We start from the raw sequence: 24,737 nt of genomic DNA on the forward strand, positions 1-24,737 counted from the left end.
TTAATTGGGAAGTTAGCCCACTTACATTCAAGATTATTATTGATAAATAATGACTTGGTTCTTTCATTTCCCTATGATTTTTCCTATTATCTGTTTTGAATTCTCTTTTTTCTTTTACTTGGAGGTTTCTGCTTTCTCCTTCTTTCATGATGCTGATTGTCTTTGTTTCTGTGTGTTGTACATTATTAAGTAATACTTGCAATGCTTGATGGATATTGATAAATTCAATTTTTTTGCTTGTCTATGAAAGCCTTTATTTTATCTTCATTGTGATTTAGAACTTCACTGAGTAACATATTCTGGTGCTGGGTAATTTTTCTTATTGACAATTTTGTTTTTCTTTTAGGATTTAGACTGGCTTTCTCCATTCTCTCCAAGCTTGTAGAATTTTTTTTGAGAAATCTGGTGTTAATCTGATGGGAGGAGATTCTTTGAAGGTGACCTGGCATTTCTATTTTGCACATTTTAGGTTATTGTCTTTATGTTTTACTTTTGAAATTTTATAGTGTGTCGTAATGATGATCTTTCATGGTCATAACTATTTAGGATCCTATATGCTTCCTGTTTTTGGATGTCCATATCTCTCTCCATATTGGGTAAATTTTCTGCTGCATATTTCACTGAATATTTTTTCTAAGCCATTCTTTTTCTACATACCTCACAAATCCTAAGACTCATATATTTGTTCATTTAATGGTTTCCCATATGTTCCATATGTTCTGTTTTTGGTCTTTGCAATTTTTTTTGGTCTGGTAAAAGACCTGTGTTCTAAATTAGATATTCTGTTGTTTGCCTCACCAAGTCTGTTGTTAAGGCTTTCAACTTTATTTTTGTGTGACTTATTGAACACTTGATATCTAATATTTTGTTTGTTTTTTCTTCAGTATCTCTGTCTCTTTGCAGAATGTCTCATCTCTGTCATTTAGGACTCCTTTTTTTTCATTTAACTGTTTCTCTGTGTTCTTGCATAACCTTACAATCATTCTTTTTAATGCCTTTTCCAGCATTTCATCAGTTTCCTCTTCTTCACAGTTCTATGGTAATATATTACTGGCTTCCTTTTGGGGTGTTACATTGTGTGCTTTGTCCATATTTCCTTTTTTTTTCCTACACAACTTGGGAATCATTTGTTTCTATCTCCCCTGGAGAATGGGCTTTATTATTATTATTATTAATTATTATTATTATTTTTATTGAGGGTTTTGTTCCTGTAAATGTGTTTGTATGACTCAGTTGAGTACTTAAGGCTTACCATTGAGTTCCAGGGGTATATGCTGGGGGGGTGGGGGGGGCAAAGCGCTCTGCCTATTTTTTTGTGGATGGAGAAGATTCTAGAATGAAGCTTTGGGTGAGCATGTTAGAGCACCTGTGGTTACCATTAGTGAGTGGAGGAGATGTTGGAGGTGGCTAGTGTGTTCACTATCCCAGCCTTTGTCTTTGCCATTGTGAACCAGCTAATTCACTGAAAGGAATTAGCTCTCAGGGGTAGCATACCTCATCTATTCAGGTGCAGGTACCATCTAAAGTACTGACCCACTTCCCACTCTGCAGGATATCTTAGAAGCCACCTAAAATATCCAGTTCCAGCATGCAGGGATCTCCAAATTTCTAGTGTCAGACCAGGTGGTAACTTGGGAACCCAGCCACAAGCTAGCAGCAACCCATAACCTCTCACTGCCTTGGTCTATGCCCAGAACTCTCCTGCCACAGTGTGCAGGGAGTCTGCTCTCTACCCTTCATGTGGTCCTCTCTTGGCATCCTCTGTCAGCAGTGGTATTGCCTGAGTTTCCCTGAGACAGAGCAGAGTTTTGAGCATGGTTTCTCTGCTATGTCACTACAGCAAATTGAGTCTGGTGCTTTGTTAGGGTGGCGAAGGAGGCTATGTGGTATTTCTTCATTTGGCACTGTAGTTGCCCTGACCCCCCAATAGCTCCCCAGGCTGTACTTGGAGCCTGTGGGGATCATAAAATTTTGCTTTGATTAAAGCTGCCGGTGGTGGGGTCTATGGCAGCCTCCTCCCAGCTTTCTCTGGTAAAACAGTGCTTCTCATTTGGCTCTATGGAGGCTAGAGTGAGTGGTGGCATGTCGCCAGTGATTCAGTGTCCATCCTCTCTTCTTACTTCCCCATGGAGTCTTTGTTCTGTTCTGTCTGTTCTGGGAACATGGTCCTTTGTTTTTCTGGTATCTTTCTGTGGATGAGGTCAGTGTGTCATCTCACTATTCAGCTACTCCATCCAGGTCTCCCACATGGGTGTTAGGGACGTTTGTACTCAGGCACACTCTGCTGCTTTTAAAGATGCATTAGCAGGGAGCTTGATCAGAAGTGAAGTGGTTGGGTTCGAATTGCCACCAATTTGGGCTGTCCACATTTTAGGCAGCAGCTTAACCTGCTACACCACAATGCCAGCCCCAATAGGAGACTTTTAATTACTACTTAAATCTGATTGCTTCTTATAAGTCTGTTTCAATTTTAACTTCCATCAATTTATACTGTTTTTAGGGTCAACATATGATTGAAATCATGTGATACTTTTCTCTCTGTGCTTGGCTTATTTCACTTAACATAGTGACCTCCTGTTCCATCTGTGTTACTGAAAATTATAGCATTTCATCCCTTTTGTGACTGAGTAATATTCCATTGTGTATATTGTACCACATTTCCTTTATCTGTTTTTTGGTGGATGGAAACTTAGGTTACTTCTGTTTTTCTCCAGATTTCTCAAGCAAAAATTTCTATGCTATGAACACTGTCCTGCCCTTTGTATTTTTATCTTAATTACATATTTTGGATATTATTTCATACCCATTTATAGGGCTCTTTCTTACTTCCCTCCTTTTTACAGTTGTGTTGTCTGTTGTGTTTGTGCCAGAGTTTATTTATCCCATCACCTATTAGTGAACACTTGGTTCACTAATAAACACTAAACACTTAGGTGTTTTGCTATTATAAATGATACCAGGATTAGTAGCCTTAAATTGTATTTGCCAGTATGTATATGTATTTTTTCCAGTAGTGCTTAAGAAATTCCAACAAGCTTAAGAGAAGTAAAACAACATGCATTTTTGAGAACTCAGTTTTTTAGATCAGAAGTCTAATATGATGTGCCCGAGTTTTCTGTTTAGGGTTTTGGGTTGAAGTTAAGGTTTTAGCAAAGCCTTGTGCTAGCCTGGTTGATCTGGGAAATATTCCAGCTTTCTTCTTGCGTTTATTGGAATTCAGCTCCTTGCGTTTGTAGGACTGAATTGCTTAGATCCTTATTATCCATCAGCCAGGGATACCCCTTGGTTTCTAGAGGTTGCTTTTAGCAATTTCTCATATGGCCTTTTACATTTCATGAATTGGGAACTTCCTTCATACTTTATATCACATCCCTTCAATTCCTTTAATATCTCTGAATTCCTGTTTTTTTTTTTTTTTCCAGTTGGGAAAACGTCTGCTTTTGAATTATTCATGTGGTTAGGTCAGGCACACCTTGATATCTTAAAGTCAACTGATTAGGGATTTCAGTTACATCTGCAGAGTTTCTTCACAGTAGCACTTTGCTTTTATGTTTGATGTTTGAGAATCTTGGGAACCACCTTCTATCTACCACAGTGTCTTGGGGGTCTAATTTCTAGAAGTGCTATCACTGAGTTTAAAGGTAAGTTCATCATAAACATGCCAGTATATGGTAATTATTGCTTGATTTGCTTCCATTGGGAATATTCCTTTTGTATTCCCATTATTAAGTTATAGTGCCTGTTTTCTTATTAGGATGATTAGGAACATTGTGTTGTCAAAAGTTAAGATACTTTTCTGTCCTATAAATGAGAAGCGTTAACTTATAATTTCTTCTTATGAATAGAACATCTTTTCCTATTTAAAGGCCACTGACATTTCCTTTTGTAAAAACTTAGTTTTATATTTGTTCTACTGTTTTTTTGTCAATTATTAGAGATTCCTTACCTTTTAGGGATATTAGATCTTAATTTTCCATGGCTTTCTATCAGATATCTACTAAAATTCCAGCCAGCCTGTATGAACAACTCATAAGCAATAGTTTAGCAAATTAAAAATGAATAACAGAAAATAATGTTTCCCTATAACAGATAAAATTTTCTGTTGCTGTTTAGTTTCTGTCACTTCCTTTCAGCTATATGATAGTGGAATATAGATATGATATGTATTTGGTAGAATAATGCAGTTTGAATTAGCTTAGTCAAAAGAGGAAATTTATTGATTGGATTAACTGATTTTCAGGAAAATCAAGGATAATTTGAAAAAGGACTGCAAATGCAGTGAGGTTCACATCTGTATCTATCTCCCTACTACTCTCCCTTGTTCCGTGTCACTTTCTATCTTGATTTTGTTTGAAATCCAATAGTGTAATGTTTCAGAGTTTGTACTCTGAAATCAGATTGCCTGGAGTTGCTTCTTGATTCTGCTGTTTACTAGTTGTATGGCCTTAGACAAGTTTGATCCTGGTTTTCTCTTCTGTAAAAAGAGGGCACTGCGCCATGTGAAATGAGCCAGACAGAGGACAAATATTACATGATTCCACTTATACTGTGAATCTCAAAAAGCATAACTTGGAGCAATTGTTTGACATAGTGGTTGAATTGTTGGCTTGGACACCTACATTTCATATTGGAGTGCCTGTGTTTGAGTCCCAGCTCCTGTGAAAATTCCAAATTTCTGATAATGCATTTGCTTGTAGGCAGCAAGTGATGGATCAATTAGTTCAGTCCCTGCCATCGACATTGCAGACTTGGGTTAAGTTCCTGACTCTGGCTTTGACCTGTTCCAGACTCAGCTGTTTAGACCTTGGGGAGCAACCAGTGGATGGAAGATCTGACTCTTTGTCTTTCTGTCTCCCAAATACAGAAATACTTTTAAAAAGTTAAACTCATGGAAACAGGGAGTACAATAGTTGTTGCTAGTGGATGGGATGGGAGAAGAAGGGCAATGGACAGGTACTAGTCAAAAAGTGCAAAGTTTTCATTGTACAAGATAAGTAAGTTCTAAAGATCTGTTGTATAACATAGTATCCATGGTTAACAATACTGTGTCATACACTTAAAAACTTGCTAAGAGGGTTGATCTTATGCTACATGCTCTTATTACATTCACACATAATAACATGAGAGAAAACTTTAGAAGGCGTTATAGATGGCAGTTATGATTTCATGGGTGTATACATACCTCCAAAGTCATCAAGTTGTACACATTAAATTACAAGTTGTACAAATTAAACAGCTTACTCTGTCAGCCTTTCTTCAATAAAGTAGTCTTAAAAGAAGAACAGTATTGATCCTATCTCAGTGGTTTTGAATTTTAAATGAACTAAATTAAATGAAGTGTTAAACATTCAGGTTATTTTCTAGCAGATGATAAGTGCTATGCAAGTGCTTGCTACTGTTTTTAAAGCTTTATTTATTTATTTGAAAGGCAGAGTGATAGAGATAGAGGTAGAAATAGAGGTACAGAAAGAGCACTCTTCCATTTGCTGGTTCATTCCCTAAATGCCCACAATGGCCAAGGCTGGGCCAGTCTGATTCCAGGAGCCAGGAACTACATCTGGGCCTTCCATATGGGTGTCTGAGGCCCAACTACTTAAGCCATCATCTACTGCTTCCCAATTAGCATTAGCAAGGAGCTGGATCAGAAGCAGAGTATCTATGATTCTAACTGTAGCCTTAATTTGGAATGCTGGCATTGCAGGTGGCAACACAGTTTCTTGTGTCACAATGCTAGCCTTAACTTGCTGTATTTATTATTAGTGTTTTCTTTGGATTGTCTTCTCTGTAGGAGAAAGAGTCCGTAGTCCTCCATCCTCCATAAGAGAAACTTCCTGTTACTCTGTGCTGATCTCTCTTCATCCCCCCCCCCCTTTTTTTTTGGTTTTCTAGAGCTGCCTTAAAGAATTACTACAAACCACATGACTTAAAACAACAAAATTTATTCTTTGACAGTCAGAAGTCTGAAATCAAGTTATCAGCAGGGCCATGCACCTTCCCAAGACTCCAGGGACAAATCCTTCTGTGATTGTTCAGTTTGTTTTTTTCCAGGTGCCTGGTGTCTTGTGGCTTCAGAAGTCCAATTTCTCCCTCTGTCTTCACATGACTATGACCTCTTTTCTTTCCTAAATTTCTCTTGGTCTTCTCTTATAAGGACATTTGTCTTGGCTTTAGGGTCCGGTTCCATAACACTAGATGATCGTAACTCACGAAATCTTTTTTTTTTTTTAATTTATTTATGTTTTTAAGAAAGAGAGAAAGAAGCTGGTGTTGTGGTGTATTGAGTAAAGCTGCTGCCAGTGATGTAGGCATCCCATATGGTTGTCAGTTTGAGTCCCAATTGTTACACTTCGGATCCAGTTCTCTGCTAATGCACAGTGGAGGGTGTCCCAAGTCCTTAGGCCCCTGCACCCATGTGGGAAACATGAAAGAAGTTCCTGACTTTGGTCTGTCACAGCCCTGGCCATTGGGACCATTTGGGGAGTGATCCAGTGGATGGGAAGAGTTCTCTCTTTCTATCTCTTCCTCTCTCTCTGTAACTTCCTTTTAGATAAATAAATCTTTAAAGAGACAGAAAGAGAGAGCCCATATACAGTTCATTTCCCAAATGGCTCAAAGAGGCTGGGCTGGGTTGTCTGTGTAAACTCAATCCAGGTCTCCATGTGGTGACAGGACCCAATTACTAAGCCATCACTAACTCACAGGGTGTTATTCACAGATTCTGGCAACTAGAATGTGGACAAATATTTGGGGGAGGTGTCACTATTCAGTATACTCTACTTTGCAAGCAGGAGAGCAGCCTTTTCCTGTACTTCTCCACTTTGAAAAATCTTAGTGAAGGAACTTGACCAGACTAGCCAGTTGCAAGCCACTCCTAAAAGTACAGGTGGAGGAATATTGGGGCATTATGGTTGACCTATTTCTTACCCTTGATTTCTCCATTTCTGAAGTAAAAGGAATCAGATAGCATAAAGATGGCATTGAAACAGTTGTTGAAGAATAGGCACTCAAATGTGTATCTATTTATATAGAGTGGATAGTCCCCTCTGTTTTTCCAATCTGGGTCTTAGTCTCATCTATTAGGTTGCTGGACCTACTTTCAAGCTGGATGGCAGCTTTTAAAAAGACATAAACTTTCCCACTACTCTTTATAAGTCTCAGGCCTTTATTTGCACTTGCCTGTTCTAGGAAGCTTTTTGATTTTAGGAAGCTGATTCCTTAATTGACACACATTATGGTACTTAGATACTGAAGCTCTCCATAAGGCAGGCTTCCCTGGAGTTTCATTTTGTTTCCTAAGTGGTGATGCATCAGTGTAATCCTCTTTGAAGAAGAAATTATTTACCATAACATTTGTTCTCTGAAAATATTTTATCATTGATAGATTGTTGCAATCCACTTTTCCATTAGCTTGTTTTTAATAAGTTTCTTTCTATCATTTTTATTCTTTTTATTAAATTTCTCACTTTTATTCATCATCTATATTTTATTTTATTTAAGGTAAATAAATCTCATGTATTTTATACTCAGATTAGGAACATAGTGATACTTCCCATCTTATCCTCCCTCTTGCCCACGCTTCCACCCTTCCTCCTCCTTCCTTTCTTAACCTCTCTCTTAAGTTTTACAATGATCTACTTCCAGTTTACTTTATTCTGATAAGATTCCCCCTACACTAGACAAATGGTTCAACAAATAATAATAAGAAAAAACAAACTGTTCTTTAACAGTAGAGATAAGGGGTATAAACATTCATCAATCTCAGAATGTCCATTTCCGTCTTGTACATTACATTTTCAGTACTCTAATTGTTATCCAAGATAGGGAAAACATATGTATTTTCTTTTTGGGACTGGTTTATTTCACTAAGTATAATTGTTTCCAGTTGCATCTATTTTGTTCCAAAAGACAGGATTTCATTCCCTTTTATAGCTCAGAACTATTCCAAAGTGTATATATACCACAGTTTCTTTATCCAATTATCAGTTCATGCCATACCTTAGCTATTGTGAATTGAGCTGCAATAAACATGGGGATACAGATAACTTTTTCATATGCTGACTTAATTTCCCTTGGGTATATTCCAAGGAATGGGATCGCTGTGTCATATGTATTTTCAGCTTTCTGAGGAATCTCCATACTGTCTTCCACAGTGGCTATACTAGTTTACCTTCTCTCCAGCCATGGGTTAGAGTACCTTTTACCCCACATCCTCACCAGCATTTATTGTTTGTTGATTTCTGTATGAGAGCCATTCTAAGTGGTGTGAGGTGAAACCTCATTGTGCTTTTGATTTGCATTTCCCTGATGGCTAATGATCCTGAGCATTTTTTCATGTGTCTGTTGGCCATTTGAATTTTCTCTTTTGAGAAAAGCCTGTTCAAGTCCTTTGCCCATTTCTTAACAGGATTGTTGGTTTTGTTGTTGTTGAGTTTCTTGAGCTCTTTATAGATTCTGGATATTAATCCTTCATCAGTTTCATAGTTTGCAAATAATTTCTCCTAGTTGCCTCTTCACTTTGCTGAGTATTTCCTTTGCAGTGCAGAACCCTCTCAGCTTGATGTAATCCCATTTATCTATTTTGGATTTGATTGCCTGTTCTTCTGGGGTGTTTTTCAGGAAATCTTTGCCTATGCCAATGTCTTGAAGAGTTTTCCCAATGTTCTCCTCTAGTAATTTGACGGTATCATGTTGTAGATTGAGAATCCTTGATCCATTGTCAGTTCATTTTAGTATAAGGTGTAGGCAGGGGTCTTGTTTGATACTTCTGCATGCTGAGATCCAGTTTTGCTAGCGCCATTTGTTAAAGAGACTGTCTTTTCTCCAGGGGTTGATTTTAGTTCCTTTGTCAAAGATTGGTTGGTTATAGATGTATGGCTTGCTTTCTGAAGTTTCTAGTATGTTCCATTGGTCTACATATCGATTTTTGTGCCATAACCTGGCTGTTTTCATTATAACTTCCTTGTAGTATGTCTTAAAATCTGGTATTGTGATGCCTCCAGATTTGTTTCTGTTCTAAGATTGCTTTAGCTATTCAGAATATCTTGTGTTTCCATATGAATTTTAGTAATTTTTTTTTAGATCTAAGAAGAGTTTCATTGGTATTTTGATTGGGATCATGTTGAATTTGTAAATTGCTTTCAGTAGTATGGACATTTTGGTGATATTAATTCTTCCAGGAACATGAAAAATTTTACCATTTTTTTGTTGTCTTCTTCTATTTCTTTAATGTTCTGTAATTTTCATTATAGAGCTCTTTCACATCTTTGGTTAAATATATTGCAAGGTATTTAATTTTTTTGTTAGCTATTGTAAATGGGATTGATGTTAGAAGTTCTTTCTCAGCCATGGTATTGTCTGTGTATACAAAGGCTATTGATTTTTGTGTGTTAATTTTATATCCTGCCACTTCACCAAACTCTCTTATGAGTTAAATAGTTTTATGGTGGAGTCCTGTGTTTAGAATCATGTCGTCTGCAAACAGGGGTAATTTGACTTCCTCCTTTTCAATTTATATCCCTTTGATTTCTTTTTTCTTGCTTAATGGCTCTGGCTAAAACTTCCAGAACCTTATTGAGTATCAGTGGTGAGAGTGGGCATCCTTGTCTGGTTTCGGATCTTTGTGGGAATGCTCTCAACTTTCCCTGTTCAGTAGGATGCTGGCTGTGTGTTCATTGTAAATTGCATTGATTGTGTTGAGGAATGTTCCTTCTATGTCCAATTTGCTTAAGGTTTTCATCATGAAAGGATGTTTATCAGATGCTTTCTCTGCTTCTATTGAGATAATCATATTGTTTTTATTCTCCATTTTGTCAATATGAAGTATCACATTTATTTATTCGTGAATTTTGAACCATTCCTGCATACCAAGGATAAATCCCACTTAGTCTGGGGGAATGATCTTCCTGATGTGTTGTTGCAGCTCTCAGCTGTGGGGGTTGTGTGTGTCTGAGCTTGTTGCCGTGCTTCTGAATTTTTATGCTGATCCCTGGCATCCTTCTTCCTTTTGTAGTACCCGGTGCAGATTTCTCTCCAACTCTTTTCAACAATGCATTTCCTACACTTTTTGCTACTAGTTTCTCTTTGGTTAAAGCAGTATGTCCTTTCCTTATTCAGCCATCATGGCATCTCCTATAATTTTTATTGTTACAGTACTTAGTGCTAGATTCAGGGCTAGAACTTTATCCTTTTAAGGTTTTAGCAGCTCTCAAATAATCCGAATTAGCATTGTATGTAGACTGCTGTGCACTTTTCACTTATTTATACTAATATCTTACTAATGAAGAAAAATCTCTAGAAATCATTTTAGAAATTTTCATGTAGGATACAAATTGTCATCCTTTCTCTTCATATAAGAGCAGATCAGTAATACAAAATTAGTAATTTTGTAGATTGTTAAGATTATTGTAGTTTGATGATAATTGATCATTTCTTTTAAATGAAAATAATTAAGCACGAAAAGTGTGTATGTGTTTGAAGAATTATGTAGTAAACAAGTTTTTTTGTTTTGTCTACTGTATACTTAATAGTATCTAGGCAACTTAAAAAGAGCTCTGTGGCCCTAGTATTATAACTAAATTATGGAAATCACAATGAAGAGATCAGAAGAATGAGGTACAGTTGGTATTGCCATTAATTGGAGTATGAGTATGCAGCTAGGAATATGAATATGAGTTGATAAGCTCAGGTTCTATTGTAATGTTTGAAACAAGTTTGCTCAGCTTAGAAGCAGACAATGATAGATATGTTAAAATAGCAAACTTTTTATTCTTTCTTCTTAGGTAGTTTGCCAATATTTGCTGATTTAAACTCTTGTGTTAATATTACTTGCATTTTTCTATAAGATACCTGTAGAATGGTAAATGCTTCCTTAAATGTTGAATATAAATTTTTAATAGATAAATTTATCAAAAATTTGTTTTTTCCTGTTTTGATTAGAATTTACCAAATGTAATTTTGACTTAATCATTCTTTATTCCTCTTTTCAAACTCAATTCTCACCTATTTGTATGATGATATGGTCTTTGTATCATTATTTACAAAGATCTCAGTAAATATTTTGTAGTGGCTGGCATTATCAGTGTTTAGAACAGCTGGTGGCACCAAGGTCATGAGGTTCTCTCTGCACTTGCGTCAGTGGTGTTGAAGCCTGTCTACACATTATAACATCTTGGGGAGCTTTGAAAGGGTATTACTGCCAGAATTCTATTGACTTAGTTGGTCTTGGGTAGGCCTTGGGTATCTATATTTTAAAGTTCTATACATTAGGAACTACTTCTTTTCATGAGCCAGGGAACTGCTGTTAAAAAAATACCTCAAAAGTTACTAGATAAAAATATTCAGACACACTTTATTTATGAGTTTCATATTTGTTTTTTAAAGTAGTTTACAGTTTGGGAAATTTTATCAATTTGGCTTTCTACATTGCTCATCAGTTCTAAAGTGAAGTGTAAACTGACGATTTTCCATTTATGTTGAATGTTAAATGCACTTCAGGACTCTTACAAATCCTAATGTGCAGGCCACATCCAGACCAGTTAATTCAAAAATCTCTGAGGGTGGGTATTAGTGGTTTTTCTTTTTTTCTTTTTTTTTTTTTTTCTTTTTTACAGCTTTCCAGGTGATTTCAGTGTTAAATCAGATTTGAGGACCATAAATCTGAATATTTGTTGATTTAAATTTTCTTTAAATCGTTTTAGTTAAGCAGAGTTTTACTCTTTATTTCAGGATGTTATTGATAGACTTATAGCACTGAATTCTGAAGCTAAGATTCGCTCTTTATTCAACTATGAACAATCACACATCTTTGGTCTAAGGTAAGGTGGTAAATTTTATTTTATATGTATTTATTTTTAAATGTTGTTTATTTGAGATTCAGATAGAGAGAACAAGAGAGAGAGAGAGAAACTCCCATCTGTACATTCACTCCCCAAATACCTGCAACAGCCGGGGCTGGTGCACGGCTGAAGCTTTGAGCTGAGAACTGAGTCTATAGCTCCCACATGGGGAGCAGAGATCCAATTGCTTACCTCATCACTGCTGCTTTTCAAAGTCTGTCCACAGAGCAAGAAGCTGGAATCAGAGGTTTGGAGGTGAGTATCAAACTCAAGCATTCTGATTTGGGATATTTGGACATCCTAATCAGCATATAATCACTAGGCCAAGTATTCACTCCTACATTTTATGGGTTATAAATAGCAAAAAATTAAGCATTTCTTCTATGTGTTTAAAAATGTTTAAAACAAGCTAATATTTACAAGTATATTTAAAGGTAATTTGTCAAAAGAAACAAAAAATAAAGGGAATTTGTCTTTCTTTAACATTATAGACAATCTAAAATACAGAATTTATGTTTTCATACTATGGCCTTTGTTTGAAATTAGGTTCTGTGTTAGTACAATGTCTTCCATTTTTGCTCCATTTAATGAAGGCATTTTGGGGACTATTTCATTTTCTTTATTCAAGAGTTAATTGAGTCTTCCTTGGGTAGTTGATATTTGACTAGACTATTGCCTAAGTACATGATTTATCTTATGGCCCAAATTTTGCACCTGGGTGTTAATCACTACTCTGCCACTTTTTCTTTTCCTGAGATTCAAATCTTTCTGGTTGAGTTCATATTATTTTATATGTTATTTGCATATTCATATGGAAAGTAAAGCAAAGTTGTAAGGCTATAGAGAATTATGCAGTCCTCAGTATTTTGTTCATGTGTTAGATTTATATAACTTGCTTCCCTCTTAAAAATTACTACCCTTTAAAGCAGCTGAATTAAGGAAATTTTCTATCTTCATAGATTCATGATTTTTTTCTCATTTCTACTAGCAAAGTAACTTTTTCAGGCATGAGGGAGGTCAATGATATTGTACTACTTAAGAAATAAAGAAATTACTTTTCAAAATATAGAATTCTGCAATGGAGGTATATTTTATAGATCTATATTTTAACATTTTTTAGCCATTCATTATGACTAAACTTCATCTTTGGATATTCTAGTTCAAAGAATGTGTAAAAATTTTGTAGCTGTTAGAGTTTTTCTATCTCAAAATGTGTTTTCATTGTAGATTCTACTATGTCAATAATTAATACTCATAGCTAATAATTAACTTTTATAGCATGCACTTTCCCATAATATCCAAATGCAGTCATTCTATCCTGCTCTAGAAAATGGACTGCCCATGGTTGGTAGGTGTAGTGGAGTAGTGCAGCGTGTTGGAGAGCAGCATAGACTCTGCAGTCAGACTGCCATTTAATAGTTCTATCAGGTGGATCTCAGTCATTCACCTGTAAAATGGAGGACAATTATTTTTCTCATGGAGTTATTGTGAGACTTATATAAGAAAAATTAAGTGAGTTAAAGCAGGCGCACAGCTAGCATAATAAACATTATAGTAATAATAGTACTCATAGTGGTGTCTACTGTATTTTTTATATCTACTTGTTCTGTTCTATTTTGATGTTTTACTGTGAAATAATTTTTTTCCTTTTATTTTAGTATCTTAATAGTCTACCACATGCTGCCTAGTAATTTGCTATGTTTATAACATCAGTGTTCAAACAGATAAAATGACAAAATAACCTTCTGGGCAAAAGTTTGTATTTTAACTTTATGTCCTTTTTAATGAATATTTCTTTGACAATAAATTTATTTTCATTAATTCAGTTATATGCTTATGTTGTATTTTGCAAGTTAGATAATTTATTTTCCACTGATTTTAGTCTATTATTGGTCATTGAGGCCTTGGGATGATAATTATGTTATAAAATATTTGGAACTCATACACACCTCTGGGAAACAGAAAATTACCTCTAGAGAGAATGCAATCCATGTAGCAGGTTACTGTTCCTACAACCTAAGACAACTCCAACTAACAGGTTATGGATCCCTAGGTACAGAACAATGGCAAAGCTCCCATATCAGGCTCTTTATCAGGCTCTCAAAAGCAAACCAGAACAGGGCCCCTTCCTTTGGGAGAAAACAAAACACAGCCTTCATCCACTGAAAGGCTGTCATGACTAGAGCCCCCATGCTAGGGTTGTTAAACCCAGCCCCTCAAAACAAGTGGCATTTAGAGATGCTAACTAGATGCTGACCCAGATGCCCTATCTGTGTCATGCTCCAAAAATGTGTTTTTGGAAGGTCAAACTGAACAAGTACAAAATCACATTTGTACTTCTCGGAGAAGGCCTGCCAGTTGAACAAGACTGGAATATTTGGCCTAGCATCTGGTCATGAAAGTCCTGACTATTGAGCCTCCTTTTGCCTATAGCTTCCGTACTCCTGTTGCTTCTCTTTGGACCATTTGTCTTTAATACTGTCATCTATTTTGTGTCTAACAGAGTACAACCCAACCTCTCTAGAAGGTCCCTTCGGTTGATATGACCAGTCATCTAGACTGTGCAAAACAATTTTTCCCAGGCCACGCCCATACACCATAGGACAGTAAACAAGAGAAGCAGCTCTATGCCCGTATATCGACTCCAAAGAAAATACAGAGGATGGGCCTTCATTCATGTTACCTTCATAGGATAGGGCTTTTTCTTTTGTTGGGGGAATGTTTAGGCATGAGCCTGTGTGTGTGTGTATGTGTGTGTGTGTGTGTGAGGGAAAGAAGTAAAATGGAAATTTCTGAGTAATGGAACAAGGAAATCCCTTGGAAAGAAACCAGCATGTGTACTATGGAAGTCCCAGCCTCTTCCTGGGGGCAGCTTAGGGGAATCTCATCTGCCCTCATCAAGGGGACTGCCATGAAGTTCTGGGAGAAATTACCTACACAGAAAGCCCTCTACCCAGCAGTATTCCAGAAAGGATGTAATGGGAGGAGAAAGAAGGCCTATACCCAACATCCATAAAAACTCTATTCTGAATGCACACTGGGCTCTCAGTTCTTTAGTGAGAAGCCCACCTGGTCTGTCAGGTGTGCTCTCTACATTAAACTTTGCTAACATGCTTACCATTAAGGAAAAAAAAAGGCAGTGGAGAGGAGAAAAAGAAATTCTCTTTATACACTCCATTGGCTTCAATTTTTCCTGTTTGCTTTCTACAAGCAACCACTAAATGTTGGAGCAACCAGGACTTGGTCTTGAGTCTGAGGTTCACTCTTTTCCCATATACTGTACCTCTCATTTGCTCTACCTACACCTTTGTCTTCAAATATTGCTTATACATGCCAGTGGATGCCCTGATGTACATCTCTAACCTAAATCTCTCTTCTGAGCTACTAGAATGTTGGGAGAATATATATCTGCTTCCTGACATTGCAATTGATATGTTTCTCAGGCACCACAAGCTTAACATGTCTAAAATTGAATTGTTGGATTTCCTATACATCCTCCCACCAAAACATTAAGTGGCCCAATTATCCCTTCATTTGCATAATCCTGAAAGCTGTGTTAACTTTTTTCTTTGTTTTTCAAAGAACAATTTTTTTTATTATAAAAATAAATTAACTAATGTAGGAAATTAATACCTTAAGTGCAATTCTTCTGATTCTGAAAGTATCATTATTTACATTGAGGAACTTCACTCTAGAGATCATTCCGTACGTATGCAGATGGAAAGTAAATATTTAGAAATAAATTATTGTAGGCCGGCGCCGCAGCTCAATAGGCTAATTCTCTGCCTGCGGCACCAGCACACTGGATTCTAGTCCCGGTCGGGGTGCCGGATTCTGTCCCGGTTGCCCCTCTTCCAGGCCAGCTCTCTGCTGTGGCCTGGGAAGGCAGTGGAGGATGACCCAAGTGCTTGGGCCCTGGACCCTATGGGAGATCAGGAGAAGCACCTGGCTCCTGGCTTCGGATCAGCGTGGTGTGACGGCTGCAGCGCGCCAGCCGCGGCGGCCATTGGAGGGTGAACCAATGGTAAAGGAAGACCTTTCTCTCTGTCTCTCTCTCTCACTGTCTACTCTGCCTGTCAAAAAAATAAAAATAAAATAAAATAATAAAAAAGAAATAAATTATTGTATAAAAATGGAGTTGTAATATAGTTGTCACTTTAAATTCCAACTGAATTTTATAGGAAACGAAATGAAACCCTAATAAGACTGACGGGATTGCTGATTTTCACATAATTTTTTTCACTCTGGTTGTTAATATTTTCCTCAAGATTTCTCTAAGATTAAGAAACAAAAAACATTCTGTAAAGCATTTCAAGAGGTTTGAGCATGATGTTCTCTTTTAACCAATATTGACTGACTCTGCTGTGGGTGATGAGCTAAGGCTCCCGCTTATCTGTGCCCCTTTTCCCCCGCCATGGCCCTTCCCCACCTGTATCAGATGGGTATTCCTACCCATTTCCAGACCTGCCTTCATGAGTAAGAGATCATATTTTCCTGTCTACCCAGGAGAGAGATTAAGCTAATCTGAGATTCTCAGTGAATATAATAAACTATGCACTTTTTTATGTATGATGGCAGAATATGATTTCTAACTCTGCAATTTAATCTTGTACATTATTTACTAACCTGGTATTTATTGAACACTGATTATGAGCTATGCCCTCTGCTAGGCATAGAAGGTGTAATGATGAATAAATCTAATGTGGCATTCATTCTTTATAGCCTCATTGCCTCGTGTGGAATTGGATATTAAGATAATCAAAGAATGTGAGGTAATTAATGCAGAAACACTTTCTTATAGTGGTGATTTTAGTCAGATTTAGTGGCTTTTTAACATATATCTCTACTTTTCTTGTGTTTATTCCCATCCTTCCTCAGCCTGAATTAAAGCTCTGAGAATATTAGATTCCTTTTCCCTCTTAAGCACACCAGTTTTTTTCCCCTTTATAAGGGGGAAGGGAGATGCTGAGCCAGGCTGCAGTTGGGAGCAGAGACTTCAATGTGGGTCTCCCACATGGATGGCAGGGATCCAGTTAATTGAGCCATTACCTATTGCCTCACAAGGTCTGCTATAGCAGGAAGGTAGAACCAGGAGCTACAGCTGAAATGTGAACCCAAATAATTCTGTATGTGATACAGGCACCTTAACCTCATCCTAACCATTGTGGCAATTCCCCACCCCATAACCTGTTCTTTTTATTACTATTTGAACACTACCTTCATTTTTATCTACCTATAAAAATTTACCCTATCCTTTAAAGCGAAGGGTGCTTTGATCTTATCTTTTCCTCTATTTATTTGTCCTTTGCTTTTTTGGTCATTCTCAGAGATTTAGTATTTATTTCTTCTCTGTGATAAAAACTTTACCTTCATAAAATTACCATTTTCTTTTACTTTCATGTCTACTACTAAAAAGTACTTTTTAGTTATTTAACATTTATTTGCTAAATCTGTTGATTTTTTAAAAAATTTAAATTATTTTTAGACAGGTAAGGACAGACAGAGAGTGCCAGTCAGCCAGAAAGGTAAGAGATCTTTCATTTGATTATTGGTTCTCCAAATGCTGACAATAACCAGGGTTGGGTCAGACCAAAGCCAGGAAGTCAGTCCTCTATCCAGGTCTCCCACAGGGGTGGCAGGAATTTTAAGTACCCTAACCATCACCTGCTGCCTCCCTGGTTGCACTTTAGCATGAAACTGGAATCAGAAGCGGAGCCAGAACTTGAAAACAGACGCTTCAGTATTGGTTATAGCTGTCCCAAACGGCATCTTAACTGCTGTACCATATGCCCACCCTGATAAATCTGTTGATTTAAAAAAAAAAAAAAAAGCCTGGAAACTCAATCTGCAGTGCTTTTCAGTTCAAGATTTTCCTAACTATATTTGGGTTTTAAAGCAATGTTATATTCTTTTTTTTTTTTTTTTTTTTTGACAGGTAGAGTTATAGACAGTGAGAGAGAGAGAAACAGAGAGAAAGGTCTTCCTCCCATTGGTTCACTCCCCAAATGGCCACAACGGCCGGAGCTATGCCGATCCGAAGCCAGGAGCCAGGTGCTTCCTCCTGGTCTCCCATGCGAGTGCAGGGCCCAAGCACCTGGGCCATCCTCCACTGCCCTCCTGGGTCACAGCAGAGAGCTGGACTGGAAGAGGAGCAACCGGGACTAGAACCCGGTACCCACATGGGATACCGGCACTGCAGGTGGAGGATTAACCAAGTGAGCCACAGCACCGGCCCTATATTCTTCCTAGGATAATTTATTTCAACATAAAAATTGTATATCTCATGGGGAAAGAATTTTATTCAATATTAATCATTATTTTTCATATCAAACTACAAATTAAGTTTCAGTTACATAGATTTGCTTATTTTTAATAATTTAATTATATAGTAATTCCTATTTAAATATACATTCAAATTTAATATAGTTAATGTTGTTAATCTAGCTGTCCTCAAAACCTGTTTTTTCTTTGCTTTATTTGAAATTCTTTTGTGTTCTGTTTATTGTTAATTTTCCTTAAAACAAAATTGGGATTCTATACCTTTAGGACAACTTTTCAAATTAATCACTTGTGGTGCATGTATGGGTATTGGTTCATGTCCCAGCTGCTCCACTTCCAATCCAGCTCCTTACTAATGTGCCGGGGAAAACAGCAGAGGATAACCCAAGTGGCTGGGCCCCTGTACCCACATGGGAGACCTGGAAGAAGCTGCTGGCTCCTGACTGTGGCCTGTCCCTGATCTGGCTGTTGTGGCCATTTGGAAACTGAACCAATGGATGGAAAATTTCTCTCTTTCTCTCCCTCTCTCTGTAGCTCTAGCTTTCAAATAAATAAATAAATCTAAAATATTAATCGCTTGTTTGTTATTTTATACTAATGTACTGATAGTAAATGTTATATACTGTATAGTCAACAGTTTTATGGTTCTTTGTAAAATTGGCTTCTTTGTAAAATATCTGACCTCTTTGATGATTTTAAATGGGAAAGTAAAAATTTCTTACTCATCTTGAAATAAATTCAAGTTATGAGCAGTTTGTTTATTTTAATAAGAAACAACCATAGATAAGTGTTAATGATCTGGTGAACAAATCACTAAACTATTTCATTGATCCAGTGGTTTACTAGATATAAATGTTTTTGATATTAGTAATGAGAAATAGTTTTAAAATTACCTCTTCTAGTCTTTTAATTTCAGAAGTTAGACGATAACATTACTATAGAACCAACCACATTTTGGATATCATGCACACACACACACAAACACATATAAACATGCAATATTTATTTTTATTCTTTATCGATTTGAAAAAAATTGAAATAATCTTTTACTAATTGAAGGTATCATCAGTAACTATTTCAAAATTCGTATTTAATCAAAGAATTCTTTATCTAGAATAATTAGAAGAGGCTGTAAATAAAAAGAAGAAACACTCATTACACTGCTTTTTAAATGTAATAAATGTTAATCTCTTTATCCCCATATTTTTTTACCTTTAGCTACAAGTGAGTATTTTTGGAAAACCAGTATTTTCCTTTGAAATCTTCTTATTAACTATTTTAAATTATACTTTATTGCTGATAAATATGTTTCTCATACATTTAATTGACTGAATAATGTTTCGATAACTTCTTGAATCCCAGTTTTGAGTCTTTATACATGTAAGTTATTTAAATTTTGAGTTATCAACACGTTATATATTATACATACATGATACTTGGATATTCATAATTATTTCTTTAAAGATGTATTTATTTATATGAAAGGCAGAGTGACAGAGAGGGAAAGAGAGAGATCAATCTTCTGTCTGCTGTTTCCCTCCCAAAATGGCTGCAACAGCCAGGGCTGGGCCAGGCTGAAGCCAGGCATCAGGCGATCCATCCAAGTCTCCCGGTACTTCTCCAAGTCGCCCTAGTACTTCGACTATCTTCTGCTTTCTCAGATATATTGAAGAGAGCTGGATTAGAAGCAGAATATCTGGGACTGCAACTGACCATTTTAAATGCAGTGCCCATGTTGAGTAGTGGTTTTACCTGCTGTTAACTTGTTGCTTAGTCACAATTCCAGTCCCTGTAATAGTTTCTTAAGAACAAATCCTCAGAACCTAAGGTAAAGGATACACACAGTTTTAAAACTAGGAATTTCTATCTACCATCTTTGTAGCGGCTTTACAATACTGAAATTTAGTCCTTTCACCCATTTGTTCACTAAGATTTATTGAATCAATATTAGGTATCATACCTTGTTAGTCTGCAGTTTCTGCAACTTTGTTCTTTTTATTTCTGGATTCCTTTTTGTTCCTCTATCTTGCTGACTGTACTTCTGTATTTACCTTTTGTTCTTTTAAGGATTTTTTTATTTATTTGAAAGACAGAGAGAGAGGCAGAGAAACACCCACAGAAAAAGAGAGATTGGTTCACTCCTTATATGGCCGCAACAGCTGGAGCTAGACTGGTTGGAAGCTAGGAGCTTATTTTGGGTCTCCACATGGGAGCATGATCCCAAAGACTTAGTCCATCCTCTGCTGCTTTCCAGGTGCATTAGCATAGAGCTGGATCAGAAGTACACCATCAGAATCTTAAGCCAGCACCTGTGGGGAGCAACTGGGAGCAACTCGGACTAGACTAAGTTACTGGAATTAAGACTTATTCTATGCATCTGCTCTCCCACAATATGGCGCTGAGAAGGGAGTAACAGCTTCTACACAGCTGCCTCCAATTCAACCAATAAACTGTAGGACCTGCTCCTGATTGGAGGAGAGCAGCGTACTCGGCGTGTGGGTAGCAGAGTTGGGATTGGTGGAAGAGGACTATAAAGGAGGAGAGAGACAACATGCACCAGGAGCATCTATCTGAAGGAACACCTGTGCAGCCCCCGAGATAGCCGGCCGGCGGTGTGCCGCTCCCCCGAGGAAGTGGGGAAAAGTGGCTAGGGGGAACCGCCCTTCCACGGAGGTGGAAGGGACGGTAGCCAACCCGGGAAGAACCAGCAGCAAACTCGGGAAGGGCCGAGCAGATGAAAGAACAGCGCAGGGTCCTGTGTCGTTCCTCCACGAAGAGGGGGAGCGACAAGCACCAATATGGGATGCTGGCATTGTAGGTGGCAGCTTAACCCATTACGCCACAATGTCAGCCCCTCAATTTAACTTTTCAATCAGAGTTCTCTTCCTCGCTATTTAATTTTTCAACTGGAGTTCTCTTCTAGAATTATGTCTTCAGCCTGTTTCTCACCTCGCTCCTCTTTTATGAGAGTTATTCAATTTTTCATGTTTAAAATTTTTATTAATATAAAAAGAACAGATTTTAAGCAATATATATATGTAATGTTCCAAGAAGAAACCATATTTCCCTCACTCGCCTACTTGCTCAAATCTCCCTCCCTCCCTCCCTTCTCTTCATCAGTTTTTTTAAAGCTATAATTTTAATCCACTCTGTAGTGACAAGATTCATTTGCCACTAATCAGAACATTCAACAATTCGAAAGTGGGAAGACAACAGTTCCATAGGAGTATAAAGAAGGGCTGAAAATGATAATCATATCCCAAAATGACCACTTCATTCTTGTACATTTTTTGGTATGCTATATTAACTGGTACATATTAGGGAAAACATGGTATTTATCTTTTTTGAGTGTACACATATAGAAGGAATTTTTGAGGATTCCCTACCTTTCACTTGTTTTGAATAGTTTGAGAAGTATTAGAATTTGTTCTTCATTAAAAGTCTAGTGTAATTCATTAGTGATGCCATGCAATTCTAGGCTTTTCTTTGTTGTGAGGGTCTTTAGTACTTATTCAGTTCCCAAAGGGGAAACCTGTTGAATTCTTCATTTCTTTTTTTTTTTTTCTTTTGACAGGCAGAGTGGATAGTGAGAGAGAGACAGAGAGAAAGGTCTTCCTTTGCCGTTGGTTCACCCTCCAATGGCCGCCGTAGCCGGTGCGCTGCGGTCGGCGCACTGCGCTGATCCAATGGCAGGAGCCAGGTGCTTCTCCTGGTCTCCCATGGGGTGCAGGGCCCAAGGACTTGGGCCATCCTCCACTGCACTCCCTGGCCACAGCAGAGAGCTGGCCTGGAAGAGGGGCAACCGGGACAGAATCCGGCGCCCCGACTGGGACTAGAACCCCGTGTGCTGGCGCCGCTAGGTGGAGGATTAGCCTATTGAGCCATGGCGCTGGCCTGGATTCTTCATTTCTAATATTTAAATTTTATTTCTCTTCAATATCTCTATCTCTTGGCAAAGTTTTTCATCAATAATGTGTTTGGAATTTTTTAATCTCCTGAATTTGTTTCTCTTTGTGTCTGAGAAATCTTATGATCAGTCTTTTGAATTCATTTTCAGGCATTTTATTCGTCTCTTTAAATCACATTCTAATATTGAAGTGTTTTTGTGTTCCTTTTGGGGAGTCATGGATATTAACCCTTTACCAGTTGTGTAGTTTGCAAATATTTTCTCTCATTCTGCTGGTTGCCTCTTGAATTCTTCATTTCTAATATTTTATCGATTTCTCTTTAAAATCTCAATTTTATGAGAAAAATTTTCATTCATGTCATGTATGATTTTCATTACTTTGTGGATTTGCTTCTGTTTGCTTTTGAGTAATCTTAAGATTAAGATTTTTTGAATTCTGTTTTTGGCATTTCTTCAATTTCTTTATCTTCACATTCTAATATTGAAGTGTTGTTGTGTTTCTTTGTAGTGGGGTCATGGGTCTTCCTTATTCTTTTTTCTTGAATTTCTACATTTGTTTTTAGCCTTTTATGGAGTTGATTTCTGTTTTTTTTTTTTTGTTTGTTTGTTTTTGTTTTTTCTCCCCTCTAATGGCTTTTATCGTTGGGCTTTGCCCTGCGGCTTAGTAGAATGTCTGCAGTTTCAGTGAATACAAAGAAGTGTGTGGTGGGTTTTGCCAGGGAGTTCTGGTCAGTGCTCCAGGGTGGGCAGGTATCCAGGTACCCAAGTTAGGCATGGTAGATCTCAATACCCAGTTACACCCTGAACCTTCTTATGTAACCACTGATTCCCAATGGTCTCAGCAAACAAGGCTCCCACAGTCACTGGGTCCAGAGGTTTCTCTCTACCCTGCCAGCCTGCCTTGTTAACTTAGAGGCAGATATTCCCTGAGACATCTATGCCTGCGTGTCTTGACCCTGGAAGGCTATGTGCAGTTCATTGTCCCATGTGGCTGCCCAGCCACCTCCCAGCCAAGCTCGAAGTCAGTGGGGACTACAGACCATTCACTCTGCTAGAATTTCTGGATCACATGTGCACACAAGAGCCACTTGCCAAATGTTGCTGCCGCCTGCCATTTCTACCAGCACTGCTAATTAGGCTTGCCATCTCAATTAGCTTTTGTGCTCATGCACAAAGGCTTCCATAGCAGCCACCCTAACCCAAAATGGCACTCACCCTCTCTCAGCTGGGCAGTGGGCACTGTTGTGGGGAATTTGGGGTGAGTCAAACGTGCCCCCTCCACTTCTACTGGGTCTGTGGGCAACCCCCAGCAACTAGCCAACCCCCCAGGGCTCCAGTCTAGATCCACACCACCCTCTCCCTCTGGCTATATCACCACAGATTGCTGCAGTCCTGCCCCCTTTTTTTCCTCTCCACATGTGGTTTAGTGTGCATCAAAAACATCAAGTTCTATACTTGAGCATGTCATTTGTGTGTAATTCATATCCCGTTCTTGGTTTTGAACAACAGGTGGAGAATTAGCTTAGCATTTCTACTAGTTTGTTTTAATCAGAGGGAGGGTTTTGCATTAACATAGAGAAATATGTTTGGTTAAGGGAGATATATATGTGCTGCCATGTGTGGATATGATATATATTGACCTATATATGTATGTACATGTGTTTGTGTGAATATGTATGCAGACACTAAACAAAGTTTATAGAAGTATTTAAAAGATAAGTTCATTTTGGAGCAAAAGTTTAAAGTCCATGGATAAGTTTTTCTTTATACATACTTTTCATGAAGTCTTTCAAGACTACTTGTATGGATGGATTTCCAAATTACCTTATTTAATTAACTTATTTAATTCCTTTTTCCATGAGCTTCTTGAAGTTCACAAATGAGTATTTGATTGGGATACATAAAAGTATGATTTATAGAGTTTATGGTGTTGTATACATGGAAATATTTAGATCCCTTAGTAAAAATGAAATGAATTTCTTCCCTGAATACATTGAATTAATGCTATGAGAAAATGACAAGAGAAAGAAAGGGCACTTATGACTGTAGGCATGAGATAAACCAAGCACATATTTGGAATTCTTTCAAGTGAAGATGATAGACAGCTAAGACTGAACTGCACAGAATCACTCCAGTTCCCCCAGACAAGTGCCTGCCTCCTCACACTAATGATACAGTATTTTAAAAAGCGACTTGCAATGTTTATAATAACTTAGAGCAGAGATCTATACTTTCAGTAGAATTCTATTTGTTTTTAGTAGCTCCTAGTGATTGTACCGTATTCAAAATACATTCCTAAAGCAAGTGGAAAAGTTGGTCCCTAATTTCACAGGTTATTTTATGCCTTTAAATCATTCAAATAAGCACACAAAGGAGACACTGATTTTCATTTCAGAAATGAGTTGGAGGAGAAGAGATGAGAGAAGGTGGAATGTGTGTAGAGGAGTTGGGAGATTGGGGGTGAAAGAAGCCGAGAGGAACAGCAGGAAGTACAAGCTGAGTAGGTAAACTGGGAAGGAGGAGAGGGGAACAAAAGTTGATGAATATAAGTAGAGTGAAGAGAGAGTATGTTGATGAGGGAGGGGACAAGGTAGGTAGATCAGAAGGTAGGCAGGTGTGTATGAGAGGGAATGTATTGCATTAAGAGAAAGAGAAATGAATTATATCATGTGGTATTTGAAAATTCAGGTTTTTGTGATGATGAAAAATGCTCAGTT

The 24,737-nt window shown here is 37.6% G+C and overlaps 1 protein-coding gene across 4 annotated transcripts in view; it reads left to right on the forward strand.

Moving 5' to 3' along the window:
* Positions 1-24,737, forward strand: part of TBC1D32 (TBC1 domain family member 32) — a 276,080-nt gene that overhangs the window by 135,285 nt on the left and 116,058 nt on the right. For all 4 annotated transcript variants that reach the window (XM_070073655.2, XM_070073650.2, XM_070073652.2 and 1 more), the window contains one exon: positions 11,725-11,813. In XM_070073655.2, coding sequence (XP_069929756.2) covers positions 11,725-11,813 — 89 coding nt within the window. The remainder of the gene's footprint in view (positions 1-11,724; positions 11,814-24,737) is intronic.

The sequence above is a fragment of the Oryctolagus cuniculus genome, chromosome 5 (genome assembly GCF_051225735.1).
Source record: "Oryctolagus cuniculus isolate XC-2025 breed Fujian yellow rabbit chromosome 5, ASM5122573v1, whole genome shotgun sequence".
NCBI lineage: Eukaryota > Metazoa > Chordata > Mammalia > Lagomorpha > Leporidae > Oryctolagus > Oryctolagus cuniculus.